Genomic DNA, 24,922 nt, shown 5'->3' with positions numbered 1-24,922 from the left:
TGTACGTCTGTCTTTGACGTCATTATGGGGCGCTGTGGATTGACAGGTACTTTCTTCCCCAGCCAATCACAGTTTAACAAACGCCTCTCTTGCCTTATTTGACAGTTATCGTAGCCAATCGGTGCGCACGCTCATTTCCGTTAGAGATCACAGCCAATCAAATCGCTGTCTGAGCTGTGCTCAGTCCAGGAACTTTCCCCGCACAGTTTACGGTCTGCCCAGTTCGATCGGCAACGGGAGCGGGAAGAAGAAAGCAGAGAGCCCGAAGGCAGTAGCCCCCCACCACCGCCGGCCCAGGTTACCATCTTGCACCGGGAGAGACAACAGAGAGCCGCCGCCGGCAGAAGCCATTACCAACCAGTAGTAACCATGAGCGGCGAGGCCGAGATACAACAGCCGCAGCAGCCTGCTGTCGACGTGGAGAGTCCATCCAGCCCGGTAGCCGCAGCTTCCGCGGGGGATAAGAAGGTCATCGGTAAGATTACGCCTGGAAATTAGCTAATTTGCCCAATTAGCCACGGTGTCTAGTTAGCCATCAAATCGCAGGTGAATGTTTATCAGCGCCATAACACTTGTACAAATTAGTTACACGGTAGAAATGTTGAATCTACCCGAGAAGTGTTAAGTGTCACTCAATGCACTAGAATGTGAGTAGAAGTTTAAAATAGCAGCGGAAGTGTAATCTATGCGTAATTTTAAACCTACACCGTAACATTTTTGTGGCGTTTAAATTAATATCGTTCTTGTTTTTGAGGGGGCATAATTTTTCCGAACATGCGGGAACCACGGTTCAGTTGGCCTTCTAACGTCCGTCCACTCGTGCCACGTTACCGGCCGGCCGTTACAAGTTCGACCTCTACTCTTGGAACTGTCGTTTAGATTAGACTACCAATTGACATATCTTATTTTACAATTCGCCTCACTAGCCGTTACAGTCGCCTCCGCAAACGAGCTAATGCTAACAGCGTGATTTAGCCGTCCCTTTGTTCGCAGTAAAGCCTCCGGTTCCCTTGTCGGCTGCTTTCCCCCACAAAACGACTTCGGCGCTCACTTAAAACCAGCGTACGACACGATTGACGGATGTGGAATTGAACACATAACGCGACACAGCCTAGAATTATAGTCGAATTCTACTGTCATATGCGGCCTTCGTCCGCTACTTAACGGCGACAGCGGATGATGGCTGTCGAAGCTAACGTTAGCCCAGCTCGGCAATATTCGTGGTTGAAGGTACACCCAAAATGTCGGCCGAACTCTTATTCTACTCGTTGTCGTTTAGTTCCCCGGCGATGCATACCAGGATAATTGTTTATTTTCGGTACGTTCGTTATATTTGCCGTCATTTTGAGACCTGGTGGTTCGAGCTAGTTGGCCCCGTTTCAAGCACATGGTTGCGAAGCATTAGGCTAGTTAGCCGTGCTAATCAGGCAGCTATCCTAACATGTCACCGCGCGACATCACCACGTGCAAAGCGCGCCGTGGTTTAAAGTAGGCCACTCGATTATATACTTAAAGAATGTTCAGTCTTTCAAATTACATAGAGATACTTACACAACTGTCAGCTAAATATTTATTACGACTCCAGTTTGCAGTGGTGCTCAACTGCTGTCAAACTTAGACCCGCATTTTCAGATTGAAGCCAAGTCGTGACCCACTTTTACAGACGTTAAGAACCATGAAGAAAAATAATAGCCATTCAAAAAAAAAAAACATGCTGTCTACGTATTTGAAGAGCGTTTCAGAGAACACAACTACATGTACAGAAATGCATACAGTATTGCAATATGCCATAATTGCACAAAATACACGCACACACTCTTATCCTATGTCACATTCTCATATCACACACACACACACACTCATATCTTTGTACATTGTTGTTTTTGATGTGTGTGTGTCAAAATATTCGAAGTTAAGACAAGTCCAACCTGTGTTGCAAGTTACATATTTCCAGTCGCAAGTTACAGAATTCAGATCTAACACTTTAATCTGAATTGGTGCAAGTCGTTACATGCTGTATTCTGTAACCTTTGTTAATGCATCAGTAAAGCTATAATAACAATAAATATTTGTATTAAAGTACTTGTGATCTATAAATAAAGGGGGTCAGAAACTAGGCGCAAATTTTTAAATGATGTATTTAAATCCCTTGTTTTTATTCTATTGTTTGAATTTGTTAATTTCATTAACACACAATATATTTACAATTGTACTGGCAGTAAAATGTGCATGCCTTGTTGCGCCATATGCAACTGTAATGCGTCCGTCTTTTTTTCTTTTTACAACCTGTCAGTGACACACCTATAAAGGGTCAATGACCCACTTTTGTGACAAAACCAAGATAAGAAAGACTGGTCCACAAACTCTAAGATTTTTGAGTGTTCTACCCACATACACAATTGAATGGTCCATAAGTAAATTATAATTGTAAAAAGTTTGGTTGTGTACAGCAGCTTAATAGCACATGATGTACAACGCTAGAAGGAAACCGTACTTGTCCGGATTGGCTCTTAGTGCTGTATGTCGAGTGCAGCTGGCAAGGGGCACCCCTTAGGTCTAAAACGAGCGTGGCAGTTGGCAGTTAAATATAACTTCCAGCCAGGCAACCGTGGTCACGTTATTTGATGCCATTGCTCGTCCCCCCACTAAAGGTCTTGAGCGGGTGTGACTAATGTGTAAAAATGTGGGTTGCAAAACGGCTTATTTTCTGTGCAAAAAATTGGATTACAGATGCAAACCTACTTATGAATATTAGAACTTGACAGCCACATTAGGTAAAAAAAATTCTAAATTCTTCCGCATGTCCGATTTTTGGGTTACATGCCGTTTTGCCGCAACCAATGTCGGCAGCGGGCAGCATTGAAGTTTTTATATTCGGCACAATCCGTGCTGCGCCATAGCCACACTGGCTGTTTGGTAACATTTTATTGTGTTTATGTTCATAGAAGTGCTATAAGCCTTTTTGACTAAAAGTTAAGGCTAAGGAAGATGCTGCGGTGGATGAAACCTTTCAGCAAGTTATGGCTGCTTTAATTCCTTTGAGAAATGCGCCAATTTGCACCATGCGTCATTTAGTAGGTGGCAAAGGGTGTCAACCTCAAACGCAAGGTAATGATCATGACAACAGAAAATGGCAGAATAACAATTCAAGATACAAATAGCCTTCTATTACATTAGGGAGGAAGGTAGTAAATGTCTGTTCTGCTCTTCCAAGTTTATAATGGTGCATTGACGTGTCTCTCGGCAGCCACAAAAGTCCTGGGTACAGTGAAATGGTTCAACGTCAGGAACGGATATGGTTTCATCAATAGGTAAGTGGAGCGCCCCCTCCCCACCCTCCCCCCTTTCCCGACTCCCCACCTGTTCCTCCTAAGAGGCCCTTTAAGTGTGTTTGAAGGGACAAGTGCAATCCTATTATAGCTTTGATTTGCCCGCAATACTGATGGGACGATATGTCTGCCGCTCACTGTGCTGTTCGTGCACCGCTTAATTAATCCTCACACTTGCAACTTCAGCTGCAGTCTGTCCGCAGACTGAATGGTTCAGTCTGAAATGTCTGCTAACTAAATGTGATCTTCTTCTTTGCACAGGAATGACACTAAAGAGGACGTTTTTGTACACCAGGTAAGTTTAAGACGCTAATTTTATTTTGTGACGACCACGTCACCTTTTTATTTTATTTTTAATCACTACAACAGTGTAAGGCTAATTAACCTCCAGGTTGCTCTCATTTGAAATAAAACCGTTTCCTTCGGGAATTGATAAAAATGAAGTCCAGTCTTAAGCTGTCACCATAAATCTGTCATAATCACTCATTTAAGTAACATTTGAACCTTTACTAGCATGTGAGTTTAAAAATAAGTCCCTCTAAGTATTTGGTTATACTGGTTCTATAAAATGCAGTGCAGAATGTGTGTTTATATGTTAACATTTTCCCTGTCTTGCAAGTGTAAATGAAGACTTAAACCCAGTGAACTATAAAATGAACAACCTTGGATAACAAATGAAAATGCCCATGGTGATACTGAACAAGTAAAAATTTGGCTGCTTTAATTGGGAGCCAGCTTACTTCTCGTGACGTTGACTGTATATTCTTCTCCAAACAGTCCTTGTTAAGGTCCTTCTAATGGAACTTGTCCAAACGTCAAAGGAAAGTGTCACCTTTTTTTTGTGGTCACAGAAGTTGTGGACTGAGAGTTCCCATTTAAACAACCCCAGGGCCGAAAACCCAATCGGGGGTGGGGGCGAGAGTTTACTAAAATTTCCATTAGTGAGTGCTTAATATTCAATATTTGGGGGAGCAACACAAGCACGGAATTTGAAGTGATGGAATTGGAAGTGTTGGTGGAATGAGACAAAAGTTACTGAGTTACAGAAAATGAAACTATTGCTCAAATTTTAGGGAAGAGCTCCACAAGGTGACAGGCAGTATTAGCAGTTATTGGGGGGAAGGGAAACACTTTAACGACCTTTACTTACGGTAATTGCGTGGAACGTACCACTCGTAAAAAGTAAGGGAACGCTAATGGATTTTAATTTTGAACAAATGAATGCATATGAATCTCCTCTTTTTACTCTTCATTTGTCATTTCAGACAGCCATCAAAAAGAACAACCCGAGAAAATACCTTCGCAGTGTTGGCGATGGCGAAACCGTGGAGTTTGACGTAGTCGAGGGAGAGAAGGTGAGTGTGTCACTAATGTCGCCTGCTTTGCCGCCTAAACCCGTTTCCCAATGACGTCATTCCATGGGCAACAGGGGGCAGAGGCGGCCAACGTCACCGGCCCAGGGGGCACCGCGGTCCAGGGAAGCAAGTATGCCGCCGACAGGAACCGCTACAGACGCTACCCCCGAAGGAGGGGTCCCCCCCGCAACGGGGACTATCCAGAGAACTACCAGAGTGACGGAGAGGGCGAGCCGGGCGCCGGAGGCCGCGAAGGCAAAGGCGGCCGGGACGGCGGCGAGAGCGCCCCCGAGGGAGACCCGCAGCAACAGCCGCGTAGGCCCGCCTACCCCGGCAGGCGGCGCTACCCGCCATACTTTGTACGTAGACGCGTCGGCCGCCAGCCCCCCGTACACCACCGCACCATGCGGACAGATAATGGCTGAGCTATGCCATTACGCGGCTACCATGCTGAAGCGCAGTTTCTCATGACCCAGTGTAGTCTTTATAAAAAAAAAAATGGTAGTGAACAAAGAAATTGGTGTATCGGGGGTCTTGACGTAAACAATAAGCACTCCATGCTTCAGATATAAACTTTCAAGCTGGACATTACACCTTGATCACACCTGACACCTAAAATGTCACCCTGCTCTCAAGGAATCTTGTCACGTGTTTGCTTTCAGGCCAATGAGGGTGATGAGAACCAGGGGGGTCCAGACCAGGGAAACAAACCCGCCAGGCAGAACTACAGAGGCTTCCGGCAAAGGTGAGCCTCACTGATTGCACGTTGCAACAAAAAAGTTGAAATTTAGAGGGTTTGGACCATTTTAAGTTAAACAAGGTCATCAATCAATCAAAACTTTTATTTATGAAGCACTTTTCATACATGGACTGCAACTCAGTGTTTTACAGATAAGTCACCCCACCGCAAGGTCAGACACATGATTTTTATATATTTCCCCCCCCAGCCCTAATTGCACACACAATCAAGGTGTTCAAAGAGCAACGCCAACAAAACAAATTTACTGAAGTCAACGTGACTTTTTCTATTGTGTTAGAGACAAATTAGAAATGTGTGAGTTGCTACGCATGATTTTGACTTCCTCCAACCCGTCCGTCTACGGCAGGGGTCCACCCCGTCCCAGACCAGTACGGGACGGCGAGGAGGACAAGGAGAATCAGGGTGGCGAAGGGGGTCCCAATCAGCAGCCCCGCCAGCGACGCTATCGCCGCAACGTCAACTACCGCCGCCGACCGCGCCCACCGAACGGCGACAAGCCCGACCAGGAGACCAAGGAGGAGGCCAAGGCGGGAGGCGACGCCCCCGTAGAGAAAGCGGCCGCTCCCGAGGCCCAGCAGGGTGGGGCTGAGTAGGGAACAACCTGCCCACCGGCACCTACCATCTTTTACCATCGTCCGGGTGAGCGTCTCTAAACTCGGAAGTAGTTGGCGTGATGCTGATGAGCAGCGGACTAAATTGCAACTTTTCCCTCTTTCCCCACGCAGTTTTTTTTGACAACAAGAAACATCCAACAAGATCAGAGCAATAAAGATTTGACTTGATGACCGTCACAAGCTTGCACCATGCATTTGAACAGATTACCACCGATTGCCTGCAGGTTCTATGCAGACTTGTTTTTTTCCTTCTTTTTACGTGACAGCTACAACACATCTTGGGGAAACGGCACGTTTTTCTAAATCTGTCCTAAGTTTTTACACCAAATGATTTTTCAAGAAAAAAAATGAATGAATGAAATTTGATATCTGGTCAGTTTGACATTTTTAAATAACTTTTTATCTATTCAAACATTTTGACAAAATGCAAGCTCAAATAAAAGTCCAAAAACCAGAGACAATGGAGTGATTTTATTTACTGGATGTAGGCAACCAAAAGCTAGTTAAAGATTTCACAAGTAAACAAGGCTGATCTTGGTCATTTGTTCGTAGCAAGCAAACAATATGAGCATCACATTTGCCAGTATTCAGCTGGATCAGGGAGGGCAAACATTTGTGCATAAGGGCCTCTAGGGGTGTGCCAAAAAAAATCGATTCTCATTTAGTAAGATTCAGAATAGATTTTTAATGTCCCAAAATCGATTTTACTTAAATTATTTTATACTGTCTTCCCTTTGTGTGTGCCTTTATTGGGAGCGCTGTTCAAGTAGTACCCAATTTGGCCACTTGGGGGAAGTGTGGTTCCATGTGGTCTGATACACTGTTAAGTTGTAGCCACATTAGAGAGTAGAAGGAAAAAGTCCCGATTAAGTTATTCCAATAAAAGTTTTTGTTTTTTTGCAGCGTGGGGCCGTAATTTTGAGTGATAAAAGTACCGCGAGTAGCGCACTAATTGGCATTAGCGAGTCAGACTGGAGTAGATCATTACGATTCCTTGAATGTCTATAACTAGAATCAAAAATCTTTCTCAATCGAAAATAGATTCTGAGCCGAATCGCACACCCAAAAATCGGAATCGAATCGTAAGACATTCAAAGATTCCCACCTCTAAGCGCCTCATCTAATTTGTAATTAATAAATGAGGGGTTTTTTTTAAGTTAGGGCCTCATTTTTTTTTTTTTTACAATGAAAATCGCAAGGTGTTTAATGTTGAGAAAATTAATGCAACGTAAATACCTTATTGTATTTGCATTTTTATTGGATTCAATCAATTGACCTATAATTTGATGAGGTGGATAGTGCCCAGTAAAAAAAAAAAAAAGGAACCCCAAATGCCATGACACGTTTGTTCTATATTATTTATTTGGTTGTTACTAACATTGAGATTTTTAAACTTTTTTTTTGGGCGTATGCGGCCATTGTTATTTACGTTGCAATGCATTCAGTGCGTATTGACGTAGAATGGCGGCAGGCTCTCTGCCGAGCAATGTGAAACGCCATAAAGAAAGCAAGTTAAGCCTCGTTACGTTCCTAAAGAAACGGCCGTGCTCTGGACACATTTTGCCCACCCCTCAGCTACTGGTAGATCCTACAACAATGTCATTTTCTTCAAGATGTAAGATTCAAGTTCATCTGGAGTTGAAGCAAATATGCAGAAATGCACTCAATATTCGCAAAATTTCTCACAGAATAAGAGTGGGCCTAAAGACCATAGCGGAGAAGGAGAAGTCCATTACTGTGCTTATGAGAAGCACAGATAAATTGTTCCGATAATGGATGGTTGGTATTATAACCCTTCAAGCCAGTGTTTCCCAACCGGGGGTACGTTAAGACACAAACTGTTTGATTCTTTACTTTCTTTTTAATTATATGCTGTTAGGCTAATTCCTACAACAAAAGTACAAGGCTGCAACAATCGGTGGCATTTCCATTCAATTAAAAGGGGGGACGATGATTTGAGATACGATTGTTTTTGAGTTACGAGCATGGTCACGGAAAGATTTAGTCATATCTTAAAGCACCGCTATATAGACTTATTCCAAAATGAAAAAAAAAAAAAAAAAACATACGTCCATAACTTAATCACAGGTTGATTAGTATGGAATGTTGTGTGTTTACAAAAAAATCAGTTTAGAAATAAGCAATACAGTAAATTCACTGTACATCTTTACGAATATAATCCTCAATCTCCTTGGGCTGTGTTTCATATTTCCCCCCAAATGTCACTTCTTCTGCCTTACCAAGACATGCAACGGTAAGATGAGGTTGACGCGGCCTCCGACCTCACTACTGTTCTGTATTTCTATTGTCTCTTCAAACGTTGGTCTCTTTGCGGAGGCGCTTCATTCGCTGCATGTTGTCCTCTCTGGCCGTGGGGTCGGTGATCTCAGTGGCGCAGCTGGCCGGAAACCAGCCTCTCTCGCCGTCGCGCATCCGTTCCCCATAGCACCAGCCTGGCGAGAGCACATCATCTTTAGGAGAGGGAACGCCACATGGGGTCTTAACAGTTGAGGGGGAAGGGGTTGGGGGGGCTTACCCTCCTCCGTCCTCTGGACGAGGACGAGCTCAGCCTGCTGCAGTCCCACCTCGTCGGGCTCCTTGGGCATGTAGGCTTTGGTGGCCTCGTACTGGGTCAGACCTAAAACGCGTTCCCAGCATGCACTGCTTTAATGTCTGGCCTAGCCTGTTCCATTTGATTTGGAGCAAAAGGATTAGGGCAGTGGTTCAAAGTGTGGGTGTTGGGTGCGGTGTCACCTCTGCGTTTTTTGTGCTCAGGCCAAAGCGCTGTCTAATATAAAAAGAAGGTTTGGCACCATTTGGTGTCAAGGGACTATGAAGAAGTGGGTATAGGATGTTAATGTAATGCTAATCCTCTACAGAACCATTTGTGAGTTGAAGAACTTCATGTCTTGTTTTTCTGCCATTTTGGTGCTAAAGAAGTATTTGGAAGTTTGCTGAGGAGCTTCTTGTCATGCTTTGGTGGCATCTATAAGCACACGTAATTGACATCCCACCCCCAAAAGTTCTACGTGTGGCTTTTCTGTATTTTGCAGCAGGGCTTGGCATTGACACCCCGCATATTCTTGCATTTATTTATTTTCTATTTGCAGTTTTGTGTGATCTCAGATCTAAATCAGAATAGTGCTACTTTCTGGTTAGAGCTTTTTAACCATATTGAGACTTTGTATGTTGGGGAGGAGCTAAAGTATGTTTATACCAAGAGGCGGTAGAAGTTACAAGAGAATCAGAATTTAGAGCTCTTAATCACTGCAGCCGGAGTTGCGTGCCTTTTAAGTGCACAACAAAACATGTAACTATAATGTTGACATGACAGGCAGATAGCATACGTTTGTCTGGCTTGCCGAGTTGAAGATCCACTTCAACGCATCAGTGGCATCGGACTACACTTCAGACATTTTATAACTTGCCTTAAATACATGTATAAATTATATGCTTAATGATGTTTACAGTGTGAAACTTGTTTTGTTTTTTTATTAATCAAAGAATTATACCCGTAATTCAACAAAATAAATCTAATATTGGGTCTAAGGAACTGATACAAGAAAAATGGGGTCTTCAAAGCAGCGCATAGCGTCCACTGACCCGCCACAAACCCCGCCCTATAATAAGAGCCTACGAGCTGTATATGCCTAATCTGTACGTATAGCATATACAGTAGTCTGCTCGTGAGATGGGAGTGGTAAGATGGCTGCTCTGTGGCATCATTGGCTTGCACGGGCGTGTATCAGGCTATCCAGTAATATATACAGATCAGTGGCTTGGGACCACAGATTGTAGTTTAAACTAATAATATTAGCAATTGCAGTTATTCGTACTGTATTAGTGTCCAGAAATGTTGTTTGTGTATAATTTTTTTTTTTTAATGATTCAAAATCATGTTATTGTAAACCACATAACAGCATGCCTGTCTGTATAAAGGGCTTAAAATGCGCATCTCGAATGTGCATGATTAAAACAATGTTAAACATCCAAATACATCGTTTTCCCTTCCAAAACAAATGGCGCCATCAGCAGACATCCAAGTCGGGTCACGTGAACCCTACAGTGATGCCGCTTTTAAGTACCCGTCGATTTTGTCACTCTTACCGTCTTTGCAGGAGAAAAGCTCTGTCTGCCTGTGTTCCGTGAGCGCAACTATCCAACGGGCCCGGTCCACCCTGGGTAATGTCAGAAAAATAAATAAATAAAATTGGATACTGAAAAGAAAAAAAATGCTGATGTGAAAAATATATTTCAATAAAACACCATAATATAAAATATAAATATATTTGTACTTTATGTGCGATAGACTGTAGTTATTAACAGCAGATAGTTTTTTTCAGTCTTCAAACAGCAGGGGGAGCCAAAGCTAAGCGCTCTGATCTCATGAAATGGACACTCTTTAGCGCCAAGAGAGGAATTCATTTAACTATTTGGTGAGCTCATTGGTTACACGAGGCAGTCCAAAACATTAGGAACACCTCTGCAAACTACAACCATAATAGTTAACTTATTGAACAAATGTGAATCTTGACAGCATCAAGCAAAAGTGAAGAGCATCGTAAAAGCAGCATACTTGATATGATAAAGTCGTTTGCTGCATTTATTTATTTTTTGTCACCATTAAATGTAGTTGTTGCTCAATTGATGTACCTGGACTCGGCCACGAGACTTGTGCGCTCTGGTCGGCCCTCACTGTTCTTGCTCATGATCAGCTTGAAGGACAGATATTGGCTGGAGCTGTTCTTGGCGGGCGGTGACGCCTGTCCGTCCGTTTCCTCGCTGACCTCCGCTTCCACGTTATCCAGGGTGGCGTAGTCCATCACCACAAAGCTCTCCTCGCTGAAGGAACAAACACGCACTAATACACGTGCAAATAAGCTGCGTGACACATTCCTTCACTGCCTTCTCATAGCTTTAGCCCCTCGGAGTACGTACTGGGTCGCAACCATTAAAAAAAAAAAGGTCTCGTGTTTGAGCAGACACTGTTTGGTTTCTCCCCAAGTCAAAACAGAAAGCTGAAATCGCTCTCAGGCTGACCAGCTGAATGCAAAGCTGAAGAATGTCAAGAATGCGTGGACCACGTCCATGTTCGGTTCCCTGACAGTCAGCAGGTGAAATGTCTCACAGTCTTCAGGAAATGACTGAAAAAGTCCCCATTATCCTTTCCTGGTCATTTTTGTATCAACTTTTTTTTAATATATATCCACACACTAACGTTCCATTGCAGTTTGCTCTGTGGTTAAAGTAGCGATGCAGTTAAAATGGCGACTGACCTCTTCTTCTTGGTGACAATGAGTACGTCATTGAAGAGAAACAGGTAGTTGCTCCGGTTGCTGAACGCTCTCCAGATGCTGAGCTCTTCCGCGCACACAGCCAGCTCGCCACGTTTCTTCAGCCAGCGTGATGATGACACCAGTGGAAAAGGCTGCGGGGACACGGCGGTTAGTTCTAAAAGGGGATAATTTCATCCTTTGTAGGGAGCCACGCGTTCGCATGGTCACTTGTTGCTAGGTGGCTACAATTGAATTCACCTACCCAACCTATGACATGTCTGGGGATCTGTATTAACTCATTCACTGCCGTTGACGGCTATAGACGTCAAAAATTTATTTGAACTATTTCTATTAGTTAAAAAAAAAAATCCACTTTTTGCTAACAAGAGTATGAAAACCTAGAATTTTTTTATTTATTGTAAATTTAGAACAGATTTCAAATTTTTGATTAATAGTTAGTGAACTAGTGAAGTTATGTGATTAATTACAATTAAAAAACCTAACGGGCTTAATTAAAAAAAATATATTTTAAGTGGCGTTTAATCGCATGATAATTTTATATCTGTTATAATGTACAAAAAAAAGGTTTTCATAAAAAATGAAATTAAATGAAAAAATGTTTAACTAATAGAAATTATTCAATTGAATTTTGGACGTCTACAGTCGTCAATGGCAGCGAATGAGTTAAAGGTTGAATGGTTTAATTTTGGCCGAGACAGAGAGTCAAGAGGAACACAAGTCTAACCTTGATTTTACCAAACTCCATCTGTTTCTGAATGGTGTACATCTGTTCCGTCCTCTCCATCCGCCGCGCACCATCATTGCAGCTGCCAACCAGCTGTTGAATGGTGCAACGAGAAGGCAAATAATCAGGACGCGAGGCTGCAGAGTTGCCGAGTCAGCGCACGCGGCGAGCTTTTCCACCTTGCTGATGGCGTGCAGCGCCCAGACCGCCGCAAAGTACTCTGCGCTTTTGTCAGGCGTCTTCTGGCAAATTGTCTGTGAGGAAAAGCAGCATTATTTATATTGATTGAGATGTTCTGATAATCTACACATAAACACATATTTTGTAACTAGAGAATTTTGGGGTCAAACTCACATCCAGCAGCAGCGGCAGTCTGGTAACCCGTTGCATGGGAAGGATGAGAAACGAGATCATCGGGAGGCCTCCGCAGTCGCTGCCCCCTTCGATTTGCTTCAGGGTGTCCTTAAAAGCACCATTACTGCTCCTAAAAGATGGCCAAGAAAGACGCTTTGAGGTCAACATTTACACGAGGAAGCCGACTTTGGCGGCCCGCTCACAGGAGCTTCTGCAGCGTCCTCTGCTGGAAGGTCTCGTTGGAACAGTAGACGATGTACGGATCAAAATGGTGGGCGGCATGGTTCTGAACAATGTCGCTAATGTCCCGGATCACTGGGTTGTCATAGTGACGCCGCTCAAGATCCTCAAAAAAGCTGGAAAAAAGAAAAAAGATTCTCCATTATTATTATATCAGTGCAAATACTTGTCAGGATTGATCCATACCTACAGTATACAAGACCAACAAAACATTTTCTACCATTTTTATTTTTAAATTTCTGCCTAAATGTGTTGTTGCATCAACTATCCGTTAATTCTCTGAACTTCTTATCCACCGGAATCTATCTCAGCTGTGATTGGCCGAGATGCAGTGTACACCCTAACTGGTCGACCAGCCAATCGCAGGTGTTGTCGCATCATATGTCTTCAGAAATCCTTTGCTGAAAGGATTATAATTTATAACATGCATTAATTCTATTTGTTGGTCCATCTATGGCATTTTAAATCGTCAAGATTTTTTTTCTTTCTAACACCCACAACTTTTGCAGATTTTTCAGGCAGTTCTGCCTGTAATGTAAATAAATGTAATACAAATCTTTATTGTTGTTAGCATTAAGGGGCCAAGAAATTTGTTATTGTATTATTATTTTTTTATTGCTTTTAATTGCCTGTAATCGGCTGTTTAATCAGTGGTCATAATTTTATTTTGCCAAATATCAGAATTAGTAGCGGCCTCAAAAAAAATCCATATCGGTTGGGCCCTAGATGTACGCAGCATTGCATTATGGCTGTTTTTTAAAATTATATATATTTTTTTAAAGAAAAATCAAAGTCAGCACGTGTTTCGTTAAAATGAGAATATAATCCATTTTAACGAAAGCACTGCGAGCGCATTCCATATGAGCACGATAAACACTCAATGCAGGACTGTATGCCACACCTTCGCAAACAGCCTAAGAAAAAGGTCAAATGACACCATGCAGACCAGGAAGAACAGACACAACACATTCATACAAATGTGAATCATTACATGCTCTTGTATTGCACTCCCTCTCCTATTTAGAAACTACTAAAGACATTAGAGTCCCCCCCCTTGCTGCATTGAAGAATTTGTTGACACGTTCTGTATTGCAGAACATTATCATTTTAAAGGCCAAAAAATACCCCGCGGAGCAGCGAGGCGGCAAAACCCGTTTGCCGAGCGTGTCTTAACACGTTGATGGGGCCTACAAGATACTCAACTCATGCTTAAGGGGTGGGGGGAGCCTGGCATTTTCAGGCATTTCTAAAACGGCACTGCACATAGCATGAAATGTATGCAAGAATGAAAAACACACCGACAGTATAAGATCATGACTATGTATGGTTCCCACCGTTTGCTGACTTGGTGGATAACCGAGATGTTGGAGAAGAGGTGATGGTGCTCTGTGGCCGTCATGGTCCCCCTCAGAGAGTCACTCTCCTTAAAATGTCGCACCAGGATGCCCAGGCTGTGCAGGTAGGAGTGTTCCGATGTGATGATTTCAAAGATTGCCTGTCAAGCGTATTGAAAGAGACCCGACAAGTATCACCAACAGCAATTTCAACTCATACGGGTGAGATTGTAACACGGATTTCTTTGATGTATTTAGGCTGCTCAATATAAAACCAAAAGCGAATATCAAAGTTCTGCCTGGCGGCAAAGCCAAAAGGTGCGGCTGTGGGATCAATTTCAAGCTATACAATAAAGAAGCACGAGGTTTCTTTGAACATAAAAGTGGGAAGCTCCCACGCAGCAGACAGCTTGGCTGGGTGTGGCTCTACTCAGGGAGTAGAGTGCAAACAGGATTGACCATTGCTATTCACACAAAATGAAAGCAATGACAAAAAGGTGCTTAGATTACTTTACATACACATTGTCCTTATTTTTACATGATCATATCGCCTGGAGTTTAGTCAGATGTCGACATGAGTTTTCTCGAGGAGGTTACGCTCGCTTTCGCAAGTAGCCCTGAGGAACCTTTTGGCTCTGGATTACTTTGTGCTAAAATGCGTGAAAGGGAAATGCTCAGTTGGCTTCTAGCTCATTCACTGCCATTGACGGCTATAGACGTCAAAAATTCCTTTGAACTATTTCTATTAGTTTAACATATTTTTTCCACTTTTGTTAACAAGAGTGTGAAAACTTAAGATTTTTTTATTGTACATTTAGAACAGATATAAAAAGTGTAATTAATTGTGAGTTAACTAGGGAAGTCATGCGATTAATTACAAAAAAAAAAATTAGTCGCCTGACGCCCCTAATTTTTAATGATCTTTTCTTTCTTTTTTTAAATCGCGTCAGGCGATTAATTTTTTTAATTGTAATTAATCACATGACTTCAATAGTTAACTCACGATTAATCACAAATTTTATATTTGTTCCAAATGTTCCCTCAAAAATATTTTTTAGGTTTTCATACTCTTATTAACAAAAGTGGAAAAAGTGTCAAACTAATAGAAATAGTTCAAATTAATTTTGGACGTCTATAGTATGAGTGAAACATCTCAAAGGCCCGCGACGAGGGTGTGATCAATCGTTGCCAACATCCTCTCAAAATTTCCACTCTCATCGTTATTATTATTGCCCGTTTCATCTCTTTATGGCAATCATGCCAAGAGTTTGTGGTTCAATACATAAATAAATAAAATATTGTATATGGAATATTGTATGTGGAGCCAGGGTCACAGCTTTTTCGTTATAGTGCGTCGATAGATGTGTGGTGCTCAAATGCTTGGTGAGTGACAAAATGTCAGCAACGGTAATTTTTTTGCGCAACTGTCCACGTCGCTTATAATCGGAAGATTGATTACGGCAGATTATTGTTTCAGAGACGATACAATAAATCGAAAACTTCCTGTGCAAAAATGCAATATGCAGGGCCAGATTAATACGCAGCTTTGCCTGCACACATGCTGTAAGGCCCTCAAAGAGACATCTCAAAATAATCAAAAAAAATAAAATAAAAAGATGATTGATTGATAGATGTGGTTCTTATGTCAATTGGGGCCTCCACAATGAATGTAGCCTCGGGGCACATGACCACGTTAAAAGGGAAGTCAACACCAAAATGTTCTATATAATAATGTTGTATGTGCCACCACTAATCTAAACAGGGCATTCTGATTATTAATATTGATAGTGAAATATGAGTTTAACAGTAATAAACACCCTCAGGGGGCGGCCATTTTGCAACTTGTTATGGTGCTCAGCATAATCATCATAAAACAGATGAGCTAGGATTGGTCGTTATCTGACCCATGAGCAACTGTGATGTCATTTTCAGTCGACAGCAAGTGGCAAAATGGCCGCCACCTGAGATGGATACAAATAGGTAGATTTTTGCTGCTTAAGTCATATTCCACAAACATAATATTAAAAAGAAAACTTTGTTTAGACTTGAGGAGCTGGATACAACATATTATGGTGAAGAAATGATTTAGATGACCTTCCTCTTTACTAAGAGTAGACTTCAATATTACATTGGCCTGTCATGATAAATAAAAACATAGCAGCACATATCCGCATACAAATCAAGAATATTGGATAAAGGAATACTTACCTCCTGTCTTTTTCTCTCTTGAGGCGAGATCATGCTCAGTATGCCGGTTTCCTTCACCTTGTTGAAGCAGGAATAAAAATCCAATTAAATGCGATTGTCAGGTGTTTCTCAAATAAAGGCAAAACAACAGATATAAATATCCATATGTCCAAATCATCATCATCATCATGGTCATCATCATCACTTATTACACTGCAAAAAAAAACGAAAATCTTAAGTAAGATATAATTTCTTAAATTTAACCTAAATTCGCTTATTTTCGATTTGACAAATTCTTTTTTTACTTAAAATGAAATTGTCAGGCAAGATCATTGTGCTTATTTTAAGATACTTATTACCTAATTATCTTAATTGATCAAGCAGTCTTGGCATTGAGTGTTAACAGACAGTTTTAAGTACTGTGAGGATTAAAAGAAGCATTTCCCACATTTTAAGATGACAACTAATCAACATCAAAGGCCCTGAACTGGAGTGTCATGAGTTTTCTTATTTTAAGATTTTGCATAATCTAGTAACAAGATAAATGGAAAAAAATACAAGTGGGAAAACGGACGAGTGCAATATGGTTCATTTCGTTATATTTACTAAGCTCATTTGTCCTTCTTTCAGTACCAGCTCAGTGGTCTAGTGGTAAAGTGCCCTCAGACTTGAAGGTTGTGGGTTCAATTCCTGGCTAGGTCATGGCTGCTTGACAATCAGGCTAAGTTATCCGAGCATAAAAAAAAATACTCATGTATTTTAAGAAAATTGTTCTATTTATTACAGCTTGAAAAAAGTCGCCATGACTGGTTTTTAGTCCGAAAATACTTTTTTCAAGACCGCGGTGGTTGATATGGGCCTAGTATTATTTTCTTATTTTTCAAAATATTACAGGTAAATTTAAGTAACGTTTTCTTGTTCTGTTGGCAGATAATTGTGCTTATTTTAAGTAATAATTTTCTTATTTTACTATATTTGTTTCTTCAAATTTCTACAGTCCCTTTTTGCAGTGTAGCGCCAAGCTCACCTGCGGCATCTGGCTCCAGGTGAGCTGCGCCGGCCTGTAGCTCTTCACCACGATGCCCTGATCTTCGACCGGCGCTTCCACCACCACAAAGTCGTCCAGCAGCTCATCCTGGTTGGTGGAGTGCAAACCCCGCTCTCGGATCTCCTGGTAGAGGCGCGGCGTCGCTGGGGGGCAAACCCACGAATGAATCATTTCAGAGATCTTAGGTCTGGAAAAGTTTGCGTGTCAAACACGGTCACCGTGGTATTGAATGGAGAGAAGAGAGAATGACTGCAGATCACCTCTGCATGTAAAAACACAATGTTTGCTACTTTAGAATACTGAACGACTGATCAGGACAACTTTTTCTTCTTGTCAACACACGGTGACGAGTGGCTGAGTAGCTGAGGCTGCAGGACGTCACAATTCAATCATCAGGAGCCAACAATGCCACATTCAGTATGCAGAGTACGTTGTGAGTTCGGCCCATTCTTTTTGGAAGAGCGCTGAAACCGGTTGAAACCTTGCCATCGACTGTTCTATTCTTGCGGCTCAGCAAGTCGTCGTGCAAGACATTTCTACCACATCGACATACTTTTGATCATTTGTAGTGTTTTGGCCACTTTTAGGGATGTGGCGAGCGACTCGTTCATACCGTCTTTGAATGATCCGCGCTGGTTACGGTTCCTCTTTCTCCCAAAGGTTCGCTGGAAGGAAAACAACACAACAGCTGATCACTGAGGATTATGTATCGTATTTTTTTAGATCACGTTATCCTGATAACCCACTTAATATCTTCTTTCAGTATTTACTTATTTTAAGCACAGTCTAGCAGGACTTCCTCAAAAAAAAGCACTAATATGGAAGATTAAAAACAGTTGCAGAGACACAGCATCATTTCCATGACTAACAGACAGCATGACTGAGGCTAAAGTCCCGTTTCCACAAAACGGTACTGAAGAGTTCAAGCGTTTCCATTTGGGTACCAAAATAACTCATCGGGAGCATAACACTTCATGGCTCCCCACTGTAGTTTGTCAATTGATCGAGAGAATCATCACTTAAAGTAGAAAAATGTCTTTGAATTTTTTTTCCCACATTTGCCCCCACACAATATTCCGACTAATATTATGTTGGTGCAATAAGTCGTTTAGACCAGTAGGGGCACAAAGGACAGCCATCCATTTTCTTAACCGCTTGACTCCACAAGGGTTGCTGGAGCCTATCCCAGCTGGCTTCGGGCAGTAGGCGGGGTACACCCTGAACTGGTTGCCAGCCAATCGCAGGGCACACAGAGACGAACAACCATCCACACTCACAATCACACCTATGGACAATTTGGAGTGTTCGATTAACCTGCCTTGTCTTTGGAATGTGGGAGGAAACCGGAGTACCCGGAGAAAACCCACGCAAGCACGGGGAGAACATGCAAACTCCACCCAGGAAGGCCGGACTCGATCTCACGTCCTCTGCACTGGGAGGCGGACGTGCCAACCAGTCACCCACCGTGCCGCACACATAAGATATTCCAAGTAATATTTTTATATTTGCCTTCCTTTGTAACGAGAAACCTTGATTCCTTACTGCTTGGTGCAAATGTGGCTTAAAGGGGGGATATTACAGAGAATTGTTGGGACACAAACAGTGTCATATAATAATAGTATACAAGTGTAACAGTAAACAAACAAGTAAATCTTTTGTTAGCAGATTATTTCCGAAAATGTGTCTGTGAGCTGGCTGTTTGGAATGTTCACCTAATTATGAGGTCACACAATAATACCCACACAGTCTCTCCGCTCATGACTTGGAAGCTAGGCTGAGCTAAGATTCCCCACTTTCAAGGAACGGTTTACACAGTCTGAGACATAAACAGAACTGTGTTGGCTTTTGTTGTATGCACCTTTATCCAGATCCGCCCCAAAAGTGAATGCCTTCTTCCTCGGCCTCCCTTGTGCCAACTCAGGACACAGTTTTGTGAAGACCGTTTTTGTGCTTTTGCATAACCGTGTTAGTCTTTCTATTGACCATCTGTTACTATTTAACTTTAAAAAACAAATGTAGTGGTGGCGCCGAGCAAGTTTTGGTACAGTATGACTTAGCCGGCCTTATTTACATTTAGTCAGAAGAAAAGGGCTAGCGCAACCTCTACCTTCCTCCCCGGGCTGCGAGCTGCACCTGGACTGGAGGCCCTGCCTTCTTTCACAGGTTTTAGTGTGTTCATGGCCCCTTTTCCCCTCGCCATGGCCTCGATGTCCAAACTGGTCACTGCTGCTCTGTAGGACTTGTTCCTGCGGTTCCTCCTCAGAGCAAAGCCGTCTCCGTCGCTGTCGTAGTCCTCCCAGCTCACGTCCGGCCCCTGAGTCGAGTGTCGGATGCGGGATCCGTTGCTGGAATTCTCCAGTCCCACAGGGAACGTCACCACGGTGGTGTGATGGCGATTTTTAGCCCGGCTGGCCACGGCTAGATTCATGGGGATGATCTGCTGGGTGCCAAGTTTCAGCGCCGCTGCACTTTGGGTGCTCAAAATCCGTTGCTGGGGCACCACCAGCCTGTCAACTTCATCCTTTTGGGTTGTGCGCACCTCGGGCTGGACCGAGGAGGAGCTCTGTGACTGGTAGAGTTCATCGCCGGGTTCAGATATATGGAGGTTTGTGGAGAAGTGGCTTTCCAGAGTTAGAGGCACCTGGTCACCCGCTCGGCCATCCGGCTGGGTGTGAGACATGGCGTTCTGCCTCTGTCACCTACTTCCTCACAACCTACAACATTGGAAGGCTCTGCGGAAGAGTAGGAGAAATAAGAGCATGCTTAAGCATCCCCACAAACAGACGTTAGGGTTGCTAACTCAAACAAGCAGCAGGGACCACATGAGAATCACAAGAATGGATGGCCCTTAAATACCTCTAGTGACCCCGTAGTGGTGTTATGAGATCTTCCCACTGAGAGCTCATGTAGACCTTGTTAGTCTGTTAGCTCTTAAACTAACATTAAGTATGCAAATCAGTACCACAAAAGCAGCGATGCTCTGGTAACCACCAAAAAAGACACACCTTTGACGTGACCTGTGTGTGTGTGTGTGTGTATCATTCTTGCAAAACAAGTCACGTGTTTTCATTTTGCAGCTAGTAAATTTTAACATATGTATTATGAGAGATGCGACAATTAACAACTAAAAAATTATCAAGTTAATCAAATAATTATATTGATAATAAATTATTGTTTGGATAGCCTGTTTACTTTCATGTTATCCACAAGTATTTTCAAATTTCTGTAGTCCTTAATGAAAGTAGATTTCTTATATTTGTGTTAAAACAACAACAACAACAACAACCCAAGAACAAAACATGTGCCACTGCAAACATCTGTTTTTACTTTGGAGAACAATGATCAACGTTTTTGCCTGTTTTCTCACGTTACTGACCAAACCAGTGACTGAATCTTATTTCTACATTTTTTGCAAACAATGTCCTGTTTTTGAAAAGTATAGTATATACCCCCCCCCCCCCCCCCCCAATCACGTTTATCGCAGTTCGTTGCAGTACTGAAACGTAAAAGGCATGCTTCAAGTGTAACGTTGACATTTACAGCCTGCTTATTACAAAGCCATGCAAAACAATTCAAACTTTCATATGTTTTGCATATTGCATAGCTTTACGTTACAGATTTCATTCTCCATCACGGCAACACTGATTTATTTCTACACACTTGTTTCAATCTTTGCGAGACGGATTAGGGTGGGAGAAAAAAAAATGTCTGCCTCACATTCCCATGGTATGTTTGTTTATGGCGAGGCGACACGCAAACAAGTGAGCATGCAACACACAACGGTCTTACCTGAGCGAGGTGAACTTCTTAAAACTCACAACTATCCGACAAAGAAAAAAAACAGAGCGAGACCTCAACTGCGTCCGCTGCTATGTCGAAACTATCGTCGCACACATCTGCGCTTAAACTGCCACTTCCTGCTTTGGTGGCTCCCCGGGGACGTCTTTGGCACAGGTGAGCGACAGCCAATCACAGAAAGGGCACATAGATCACCCTTTAGTCACAAACTTTTCCCACCTTTTTAACATTGTTTTTCAGTTGCACGTATATTTCCTAAATGTAGTCTAGTATATATGTATATGTCGAGATTATGTAATTATTTATTTATTATTTTTAATCAACTCAGTCCTTTTAATGTTTAACCTTGTATTCCCCAAGTTTATTAGTTGGTTGGTCCTGCAACTTCCAACAGGTCGTGAGCGCATTCTAGTGGCCATTAGCTTGTACTACAGAACAATTACAAAAATAACGCACTCAAACCATCATTGAATCCATCCATACCAAATATATTCGTTTAAATTGTATACAGTGTGTGATTGCACTAGGAGTGTTTGATGTTAAATATTTAGAAGAAAACATCACACATATACCACACCACTTACAAAAGGGAAATTTGATTCATACACTTTAAATGTTTTAACTTGAGAACTGTGAACGAATATATAATTACCACATAAATATAGACTACTGTTTGCGTTTCCTGAAGAGGTTACAGTAGGACCTCTTTTTTTGCCTCTTAAAGTATGCTTAAAATCATTTATTTTCCACCTCTAGTCCTGTGAGTCAACAAAAGCACAGCGTGATCCGTGTTTGTAATTACAATGTATTTTCTTTTATTTTTAACAGTCTGAAAACAATCATGCTAGCATGTATTAGCCAACATTCTATCCAATCAAGGCTGAGATGCAGTATGCAAACACGGAGTTATCATAATCAGAGAGGGTGACTATATACAGGAATTATATGCACAGATAAAAATCAAATGGCGATTACATCATTTTAAATTTCAACATCATATGGCATCTGATGAAAGTCAGGATATCCCAAATGGTGACATGTGCACTGCAGGCTTCATTATGATAATCTATTGTAAACATTTGATAATTTGTCAAATGTGTTATCCAACATCTTTTAAAATTTAGTTACTATAAATATCTGTACTGTATATCAATGACTGCTTCATGTTGTTCTTACATTTACTTTCATCCTCATATTCCATAATTTCATATTATGCCATTTTGTTGCTGCAGAAAAAAAAACTATTTGTATTTTTAGATGCATTCACAAAATGATTATAATAATCCACATTTACTTGTGCAATACTCAGTGCGTGTTGACAAACTGCCTGCTGTAAAAATAAGACTTTGCCCGCAGTTTTAGTTTTGATTCTCTTTAATATTTGTATACTGTAACTAGATACCTGGGACCTTGGTTATGTATATTAAATACATTAGAACATGTTTGATACAAATTATGCAACATGCACACAACATTCATAATCACCATAGCGTTAACAGAAATAGAAAAATGAATTACAATCAATGTGGTTTAATTTTCCAGTGGTGATTTAGAAAATAAACATGTGCTAATAATATTAACATGAATTCGATTTCAAATGTTCACATCCAGAAAATGTGACAATAAGTTTGCACCAAGACATTGAAGATTTGTTTTTCTTGGAAGAATGACAACTATGGCTGTAAAGTAAAGAATGCGCTTCTATGAGCATTATACAAAAATGTCTTCATGGCCGATTCATTGATTAGGCTGTCAATGGTGCTACATAACAGCGAGTGTGGGGACTGTACAAAACAGCTCTTAACTACTTCCCATGGCAACAATGCTAACAAATAGCCCCTTTGTCACTCACAGTTTGCATGAGAAAGTCTAAGTGAAACACATTGAATTTGCGGTAAAGCAAACAGGTCTGAATTAAGGACACGTGCAGTTTGAAGAAAAGGTCTTAGGTGAGGGCAATCTGTGCATGCCGAAGCTATACTAATGCTTTCAGTTTGTCTCCACGAGACTTTCAACAAGGACCAAGGAGAGCAACAGACCTCGCTTACATCGGTTCTGTGTCTGGACAATGAGAGACAAAGTCAGGACAACAGACAAACATAAGGGAGAGAAAAGCAATCAGTGAAGGCCTTGGGAGCGGAAGGAAAAGAAGGAAGGCCAGGTCACTGTTTGGCTATGTCCCCTTTCTTCAGGATGATCTGTCGTTGCCAAGGGGCGAGCTTAGTCTCGTCGTAACCCAGGATCCTGAGTCGTTCCAGCTCTGTCTTCTCTTCCACCTCCTTGGCCTGTTTGGCCTCCTCATCTGCTTTCCTAAATGCATTCAGGAGGACAACGATTAATTTCTTTTTAAAACAGATTGATTACTTCTAAATTAGATTTTTTTTTTTTATCACCATCAACACAATGCATACATTAATGTAAACTCGATTGATGAATCTGCCATTCTTGAAGTCCGTTATGTGCATATTAGTGCTACGCGGGCTCCCTCTAGTGGTACATTAAAGCCTGAACGAATGCAATGTTCAAAATCTGCACAGATTGTTAAAGTGGCTCAATTTCAAACTTTATTTTTCAATCCCAATGAAAGAGCCACTTCAAAAATGGCACCTTTGTTAAGACAGTTTTGCTTAGTTTTGATTGGCATTGAAAGAATACGCTTTTTTGGACACTTTGCACTCATAGTCTATTACTGTAGTCCTACTGCTGTGCCTAATCAAATGTAGCACAACCTATAATTAAAACGTTGCACAAGTGGTCAGAGTCCTAAATGTTCTTCCAGCAGAACTAGCAGATGGACGGCGAGGGCGTCACACTGCTCCGATTGGCTAGTCGAGTGACGTCATCATAATGGCGCTGCTCTTTCAAAGTAGCAACGCAGGGCTCCAGGTGGCGGAGTGGACCGTGTTTGTATGTGTGCGTGTTTGTGTGAGTGAGTGCTTAAAAAATTAAAAAAATTAAAATAATGCAAACTTTGAAAATACGTTTCTTCTAATGTTTTGAGTTTGATGGATATTGAGGAATTGTTATTTTCACCAGTATCGATGTGTTTATCAGGACGTATCTAACGTGGTTTATCACTTCCTCTGTAGTCTGAAAAGCCAAACAGAAAGGTGAGTGCACTTGACTTAGTTTGGGCTGTTGTACTTTTGGGTATTATTCACTTTCGTGTGCTAAAGGATATAATGTACGAGTCTAAGGATAAAGTAGTTATTTTTTTGCGTTCTAATGAGCACAAATTTGGCGTACACATTTCCCCAGTCAGTCCCACTGGGCAAGGTATATAAAAATGGAAATGACACCACCTAGCGGCCTAAACTGTAATAGCAATTAAACGGAGACAATAGCTATATTTTGAAATGGCTATATCATGTAGATGTTGTGTTTTATAGGGCTAGCATTCCTAATTGTGTGCATTAATTACAAGTTGGCCAAAGCACTTACAGTTGAGCCACAGCCAATCTAAAGAGCTGTCAATGTGTATGTATTAGAAGAAAACCGTTTTCTTACCTCTTTTGTTCCCTGTCACATCAGGGGGGCACAAGCACAAGAGGAAAGGGTGTAAATATCAAAGAGAATTTACAGGGTTCCAAATGGTACAACCGGTAGGCTATACATTTCCACTTCATTCTGTTTAATGAAAAGTAAGCGACGATGGCAACAGAGCTTCGCTACTCACCTCTCTTCATCCATTTTCTTTTTCATCAAGTCTCTTCTCCAGGCGGGCATCGATGCCAGGCGTGCTGCCTCCTCATTAGCCTGACAAATGACAGGCAGACAGAATGACAAATATTGTGTGAGTGCTGTACATCCTTGTATTGTCCACCTGCATGCATGCTGTTTTACTTAACCCCATTCGATCAATGTTATCTTTTTCGGGAGGAC

At 41.8% G+C, this 24,922-nt stretch overlaps 3 protein-coding genes across 6 annotated transcripts in view; 1 reads left to right on the top strand and 2 right to left on the bottom strand.

The window, feature by feature from the left end:
* Positions 1-225: 225 nt before the first annotated feature.
* Positions 226-6,519, top strand: ybx1 (Y box binding protein 1). Of its 2 annotated transcripts, none has more exons than XM_086067179.1 (8): positions 226-475; positions 3,248-3,311; positions 3,591-3,624; positions 4,595-4,684; positions 4,759-5,043; positions 5,347-5,429; positions 5,791-6,083; positions 6,170-6,519. In XM_086067179.1, the coding sequence occupies exons 1-7, from the start codon at positions 370-372 to the stop codon at positions 6,035-6,037; spliced, it is 909 nt and encodes a 302-aa protein (XP_085923305.1). In that variant the 5' UTR covers positions 226-369; the 3' UTR covers positions 6,038-6,083; positions 6,170-6,519. The 2 variants fall into 2 exon arrangements, with proteins under 2 accessions (XP_085923305.1, XP_085923304.1); XM_086067178.1 differs by lacking the exon at positions 226-475 and adding an exon at positions 3,048-3,108 and having other exon boundaries at positions 3,215-3,311.
* arhgef16 (Rho guanine nucleotide exchange factor (GEF) 16) lies at positions 6,509-21,176 on the bottom strand. The gene is made up of 15 exons (XM_086067177.1): positions 21,032-21,176; positions 19,350-19,974; positions 17,856-17,907; positions 17,222-17,385; positions 16,216-16,272; positions 14,008-14,168; positions 12,637-12,789; positions 12,434-12,563; positions 12,259-12,333; positions 12,080-12,172; positions 11,335-11,486; positions 10,712-10,900; positions 10,166-10,236; positions 8,595-8,696; positions 6,509-8,511 (listed from the first exon to the last, which is right to left on the bottom strand). Exons 2-15 carry the CDS (start codon positions 19,920-19,922, stop codon positions 8,372-8,374), a joined length of 2,112 nt encoding a protein of 703 aa, XP_085923303.1. The 5' UTR covers positions 19,923-19,974; positions 21,032-21,176; the 3' UTR covers positions 6,509-8,371.
* Positions 21,177-21,831: 655 nt separating this feature from the next.
* Positions 21,832-24,922, bottom strand: part of espn (espin) — a 38,263-nt gene continuing 35,172 nt past the window's right edge. For 2 of the 3 annotated variants that reach the window (XM_086069110.1, XM_086069112.1), the window contains 3 exons: positions 24,718-24,796; positions 24,548-24,569; positions 21,832-23,350 (listed from right to left, as the gene is read on the bottom strand). In XM_086069110.1, coding sequence (XP_085925236.1) covers positions 23,203-23,350; positions 24,548-24,569; positions 24,718-24,796 — 249 coding nt within the window. In that variant the 3' untranslated portion in view covers positions 21,832-23,202. Of the gene's footprint in view, positions 23,351-24,547; positions 24,570-24,716; positions 24,797-24,922 lie in introns of all 3 variants that reach the window. The other variant, XM_086069111.1, reaches the window with a different exon arrangement.

Source organism: Leptonotus elevatus, chromosome 2, assembly GCF_054856555.1.
Source record: "Leptonotus elevatus isolate MCC_2025b chromosome 2, RoL_Lele_1.0, whole genome shotgun sequence".
In the NCBI taxonomy this organism is placed as follows: domain Eukaryota; kingdom Metazoa; phylum Chordata; class Actinopteri; order Syngnathiformes; family Syngnathidae; genus Leptonotus; species Leptonotus elevatus.
The sequence above is the reverse complement of the archived record's forward strand: the minus strand, read 5'-3'. Positions and strand labels throughout refer to the sequence as shown.

What these genes read in the sequence shown, in the direction of transcription:
- arhgef16 (XM_086067177.1), bottom strand. Translation starts at nt 19,922, where the DNA reads ATGTCTCACACCCAGCCGGATGGCCGAGCGGGTGACCAGGTGCCTCTA. An exon ending in CTCGCAGCCCGGGGAGGAAG is followed by an intron (nt 17,908 to 19,349) that starts GTAGAGGTTGCG and finishes TTTTCCTTCCAG; the next exon opens with CGAACCTTTGGGAGAAAGAG. An exon ending in GCGCGGATCATTCAAAGACG is followed by an intron (nt 17,386 to 17,855) that starts GTATGAACGAGT and finishes TTTGCCCCCCAG; the next exon opens with CGACGCCGCGCCTCTACCAG.
- ybx1 (XM_086067179.1), top strand. Translation starts at nt 370, where the DNA reads ATGAGCGGCGAGGCCGAGATACAACAGCCGCAGCAGCCTGCTGTCGAC. An exon ending in AGGACGTTTTTGTACACCAG is followed by an intron (nt 3,625 to 4,594) that starts GTAAGTTTAAGA and finishes TTGTCATTTCAG; the next exon opens with ACAGCCATCAAAAAGAACAA. An exon ending in GGCGCTACCCGCCATACTTT is followed by an intron (nt 5,044 to 5,346) that starts GTACGTAGACGC and finishes GTTTGCTTTCAG; the next exon opens with GCCAATGAGGGTGATGAGAA.